General features: G+C 43.8%; 1 protein-coding gene across 1 annotated transcript in view; it reads left to right on the forward strand.

Annotated features, from left to right (window-relative positions):
- alox12 (arachidonate 12-lipoxygenase) overlaps positions 1-5,864 on the forward strand; it is a 46,454-nt gene that overhangs the window by 21,233 nt on the left and 19,357 nt on the right. The window contains exons 4-7 of the mRNA XM_037681734.1: positions 1,665-1,787; positions 1,870-1,976; positions 2,851-3,023; positions 3,136-3,279. Of these exons, the coding sequence (XP_037537662.1) occupies positions 1,665-1,787; positions 1,870-1,976; positions 2,851-3,023; positions 3,136-3,279 (547 nt within the window). The remainder of the gene's footprint in view (positions 1-1,664; positions 1,788-1,869; positions 1,977-2,850; positions 3,024-3,135; positions 3,280-5,864) is intronic.

Consider the following 5,864-nt stretch of genomic DNA (forward strand, 5'->3'; position numbering starts at 1 on the left):
AAACAGGACTCCAGTCAGCCAACAGGTGAAAAGGAGGAACCCAGACCAGTGGTCATTCCATATGTTGAGGGAGTATCAGAGAAACTGAGACGTTTATTTTCTAAACATAACGTCCCAGTTGCTTTTAAACCCCAATATACATTACGGCAAAGATTGGTTCATCCCAAAGATCCAGTCCCCCGGCACAAACAGAGCAATGTTGTGTATGCTGTTCAGTGTCAGGAGGGCTGTGATCAGTCTTACATCGGGGAAACAAAACAGCCACTGGCCAAAAGGATGGCCCAGCACAGAAGATCAACATCATCAGGCCAGGACTCTGCGGTCTACACTCATCTCCAGGCCAGCGGTCACTCTTTCAGGGATGAAGATGTTCACATCCTGGACAGAGAGGAACGATGGTTTGAGAGAGGAGTAAAGGAGGCCATCTTTGTGAAAAGAAATCGTCCATCATTAAACAGGGGTGGAGGCCTCCAGGTTCAACTGTCCCCCTCTTACAATGCTGTGATTGCTAGTATCACTCAGCCCTCTGTGAACAGTAAACAGCCATCAGTGTGCTAATGATCCATTGTTATGCTGATGGTCCTTCTTGAGCATGTGATCAGCTGGTTTTGGTTGTCAGCAGCAAAACTGGTTGATCCACCCTGAGACGGTGCTATTTAAGAGACTGAGCTGAATACAGCACCTCAGACTGAGGAAGTCTCTCGGATGAGAGACGAAACGTTTCTACATTTTTTTGTTGATTTGCTTTGTTTTGTTTTTTTTTGAATGTCCAGAGGACCAGATTTAACTTTTTTAGATGTGGTCCTATTGGCTTCATCAGGTCATGATCTACAGCTTTCGCTGGAACGGTTCACAGCAGAGTGTGATGCAACCGGGATGAGGATCAGTTCCTCCAAATCCAAGGCCATGGTCTTGAGCCGAAAAAGGGTAGAGTGCCCTCTCCGGTTCAGGGAGGAGGTCCTGCCCCAAGTGGAGGAGTTCAAATATCTTGGGGTCTTGTTCACAAATGAGGGAAAAATTGAGTGAGAGATCGATAGGCGGATAGGTGCAGTGTCTGAAGTGAAGCGGGTGCTGTACAGATCTGTCGTGGTGAAGAGAGAGCTGAGTCAAAAGGCAAAGCTCTCAATTTACCTATCGATCTACGTTCCTACCCTCATCTATGGTCATGAGCTTTGGGTTGTGACCGAAAGAATGAGATCTTGGATACAAGCGGCCAAAATGAGTTTTCTCCGCAGGGTGTCTGGGCTCTCCCTTAGAGACAGGGTGAGAAGCTCGATCATCAAGGAGGGACTCAGAGTAGAGCCGCTGCTTCTCCACGTCGAGAGGAGCCAGTTGAGGTGGCTCGGGCATCTGGTTAGGATGCCTCCTGGACCCTGGTGAGGTGTTCCGGACATGTCCCACCGGGAAGAGACACAGTGGAAGACCCAGGACACGCTGGAGGGACTATGTTTCTCAACTGGCCTGGGAATGCCTTGGGATTCCCCCGGAGGAGCTGGCCCAAGTGCCTGGGAAATGGAAGTCTGGGCCTCCCTACTTAAGCTGCTACCCTGCGACTCGACCCCAGATAAGCAGAAGAAAATGGATGGATGGATATTCTCATCTTAGAATAAAATTCAGATGCGAGAGGTGAAATACATTGCTTTATATTTTTTTGTGTTTCTCAGGTGGGTAACATGGGCCAAAGGGATTCCCAGATGCATTGATGCCAAAACAGAAGCAGATTTACCCCAAGATGTCCGCTTCGACAATGAGAAAAGAAGTGATTTTGAACATTCACTGCACTACGCGTATGTGGTGCATACACACGTGTCTTCATGTCAGCAGGTCTTTACTGTGATTTAAAACACACTGAACTCTGTTTTTCTTCAGTTTGCTGGAGTTGTCTCTGAAGAAGCTTGCCATCACGTTTGGGAGGTCTTGGAGCGACTTGGATGACTTCAAACGGATCTTTTGGAAACTGAGAAGCCCCATAGCTGGTTATACTGAAAAGAAAAAATATTTATTTTTTAAATCCATATTTATGTTTATCACCCTCAGCAAAAAAATTAAAGACGGGTGATGAGGTTTTTGCCAGTGTTTGTACATGAGTCTGTTGCCAAAATATTTCATGACAATTTTTAACAAATATCTCAAAAAGTAATTATTGGATGTACAGTACATCTAAATCTGAATAAGATGGCCACCACAGCTCTATATTGCGCTAAAGTTTGATGTGGTAGTTGCTGAGAGTCATTCACAAGTAACACTTCAAACACTAACGCAATGAGCAAGACTCGTGTTATATAACGTTTATTACATTACCTCATTATTCCACGTGTCAGTGTTACTTCTACCTGTCAGCACTGCCCGGTTAAAAATGGCCACAGTCACAATCATTAATATTTCTTTGTTCATTCATTCATTCAACCTTTATTTCTACAGGTTAATCCCATTGAGCCTCGGGGACTCATTTACAAGAGAGAGCTGATTTTAATAAAGAGTGATGACAACAATGGACAACAAAGACAACAATAGATAATCATAAAGGACGTGTACAAATTGAGAATAACAAGTGAAAATAAAATGGTATTTTAAAAAATGTAACAAAAAAAACTGCTAGGTTGTAAGGCGATGTAGAAAACTAAAAACAAGAAAGCAAGAAGTCAAATTTTGTAAAAGTTAATAAAATATTTAAATTCAATATTTTGATAAAATAACAGAACTAGTTAAATAAGTTTTTGTCTTAATCAAGTCTATTTCTGAAGTACAGGGTACCTTTTCCAGACATTAAACATCCCAGATTGTCTGGTGCTCATTTTTTATTCTTTCAACCACACAAAACTTGACGAGACGAGTATCTTTATTTTCAAGAATACTGCATGGAGCACTGGAAGGAGGACTGGTTCTTCGGCTACCAGTGTCTAAACGGCTGCAACCCGAGAATGATCCACAGGTGCAAAAAGTTGCCAGAGAACTTCCCTGTTACTGCAGACATGGTTCAAAGCTCCATGGCTCCAAAGACCACACTGGGCCATGAACTGAAGGTAGACAGTAGTCTTGGATATGTTGGACCTAGTACCACAGGTTTAACATCTTTGAAGTACAAAGGTCTAAACTCAGACTTCCTCCATGTGTATCTGCATCTCTTTGGTCCAGGCAGGAAACATCTACCTGATAGATTACAGCATCATGGATGGGATTCCTGCCAACACGATAAAGGGTAAACCTCAGTACATCGCAGCTCCACTCTGTCTCCTGTACCAACATCCCGACAACGGACTCATACCTATTGCCATACAGGTACAACTTTAAACTTATTAACCACCATAAGATATTACCTGTGCGACACCAAAATCCTTACTGAATAAATTGAGAACAATGTTATATCATTCTCACTGATTCTGGATCAGTTTCTGAAATAAACTGGACCAGAACTCATGCTAGGATCTGACATTTAAGTAGGCTCAGCTCTCAGTGAGAAGCTGACAGCGGCTCTTTTCCAAAACTCTGTTTGCTCTGTCTTCTTGTTCTTCTTCTTCTTTCAGCTGTCCCCTCTTCAGGGGTTGCCACAGCCAGTCATCATCCTCCTCCATCTCACTTTGTCCTCTGCATCCTCCAACTAACTCCATGTCCTCTCTAACTGCATCCATGTATCTGCTCTTTGTCTTTTTCCTGGCAGCTGCATTTCTAACATCCTTCTACCAGTATACCCACTGTCCCACCTCTGGACATGTCCATACCACTGTCCCTCCTCTGGACATGTCCAAACCACTGTCCCTCCTCTGGACACGTCCAAAGCACTGTCCCTCCTCTTGACATGTCCAAGCCATCTCAGTCTGACCTCTCTAGCTCAAAACATAACTTAAAAAAGTGCTGTTAATGGGTCTATCTGTTAATAACCCAGAATAAATGTTAAAGCATTTTGACACAAAACCATAATGAGTAAGCAAGGATCTGGAGGTCCAAGATTCAGGAGGTTCTTAACAGACCTGGTCATTGGCCCATGCAAGAGCTGAAGATGGACGTTACACGTTCACAGGCTGGAGACCCCTGGACACACGAGAAACCTCAGAAGAGCTCCAGGAAGACATCACCGCTCGGCAGAACCAGTGGTCTGACCTTTGAACCACAGGGCTCATGTTGGTCTAGCATCAGCGTCCCAGGAGTTAAAATCACCCAGAGTCTGTTGGAGGTGATTGTCTCAGATGGAGTATAACACACATTGTGTTCTCACAAATCAAGTTGGAGACAGGTTCAGCACCATCTTAGCTTGAAAAGGGTTATGATGACAACAAATGTCATCTGAATTGTTTCTTTAAAAGAAGTCATAAAACTATCAGAAAGATCTGTTTGATAAAATAAACTCCAGTCACTTAAGAAATCCCCAAAAGTTAGGATGAGTAAACTGTATTTGATGCCTGTGGACAAGAAGAAGTGTGTTTGTTCTGTAGATTCTGCTGTGTCTCTTTTCTTTGGTTCTGTCTTTTCAAGTGTGGGGAGAACATTATTTAAAGATCTAAGAGTGAAGAGCTAAAAGCTCAGGTATTTATGATGATGCTATAGGGTCATGTTTAGATCCATTCATCCATCCATCCATCCATCCATCGTTTTTATTTGCTTCTTCCTTTTTGGGTCGTGAGGGTCACTGGTGCCTATATCCAGCAGTCACTGTGCGAAAGTTGGGGTACACTCTGAACAGGTCTCCAATCCATCACAGGGACACAGAGACAAATGAGACAAACAACCATTCACTCTCTCACTCACCTAGGGACAATTTAGAGTTACCAATCAGCCTAATATGCATGTTTTTGGTCTGTGGGAGAAAACTGGAGTACCTGGGAAAAAAACCCACATGTACAGAGAGAACATGCAAACTCCACCCAGAAAGACCCCTGGTTGGGATTTGAACCGGCAACCTTCTCGCTGAGAGGCAACAGCTCTACCAACTGAGCCACCGTGCCGCCATCATTACCTGACCAGTTAGGACACGTTTCTTTTCTCTACTTTCTGAAGGAAAATGACTGTCACAGACCAATGTGTGCAAGCAGGACTCAGGGAAATTCAGGTAAAAAACAAAAGCAAAAAGTCTAAAAAAGTTAAATCTGGTCCTCTGGACATTCAAAAAAATAAAACAAAGCAAAACAACAAAAAAATGTAGAAACGTTTCGTCTCTCATCTGAAAGACTTCCTCAGTCTGAGGAGCTGTTTTCAGCTCAGTCTCTTAAATAGCACCTTCTCAGAGTGGATCAACCAGTTTTGCTGCTGACAACCAAAACCAGCTGATCACATGCTCAAGAAGGACCATCAGCTTAACAATGGATCATTAGCACACTGTTAATGTTACTGTTCACAGAGGGCTGAGTGATACTAGCAATCACAGCATTGTAAGAGGGGGACAATTGAACCCGGAGGCCTCCACCCCTGTTTAACGATGGATGGTTTCTTTTCACAAAGATGGCCTCCTTTACTCCTCTCTCAAACCATCGTTCCTCTCTATCCAGGATGTGCACATCTTCATCCCTGAAAGAGTGACTGCTGGCCTGGAGATGAGTGTAGACCGCAGAGTCCTGGCCTGATGATGTTGATCTTCTGTGCTGGGCCATCCTTTTGGCCAGTGGCTGTTTTGTTTCCCCGATGTAAGACTGATCACAGCCCTCCTGACACTGAACAGCATACACAACATTACTCTGTTTGTGCCGGGGGACTGGATCTTTGGGATGAACCAGTCTTTGCCGTAATGTATTTTGGAGTTTAAAAGCAACTGGGACGTTATGTTTAGAAAATAAATGTTTCAGTTTCTCTGATACTCCCTCAACATATGGAATGACCACTGGTCTGGGTCTGGGTTCCTCCTTTTCACCTGTTGGCTGACTGGAGTCCTGTTT

The sequence above is a fragment of the Nematolebias whitei genome, chromosome 1, assembly GCF_014905685.2.
Source record: "Nematolebias whitei isolate Nwh7 chromosome 1, NemWhi1, whole genome shotgun sequence".
NCBI lineage: Eukaryota > Metazoa > Chordata > Actinopteri > Cyprinodontiformes > Rivulidae > Nematolebias > Nematolebias whitei.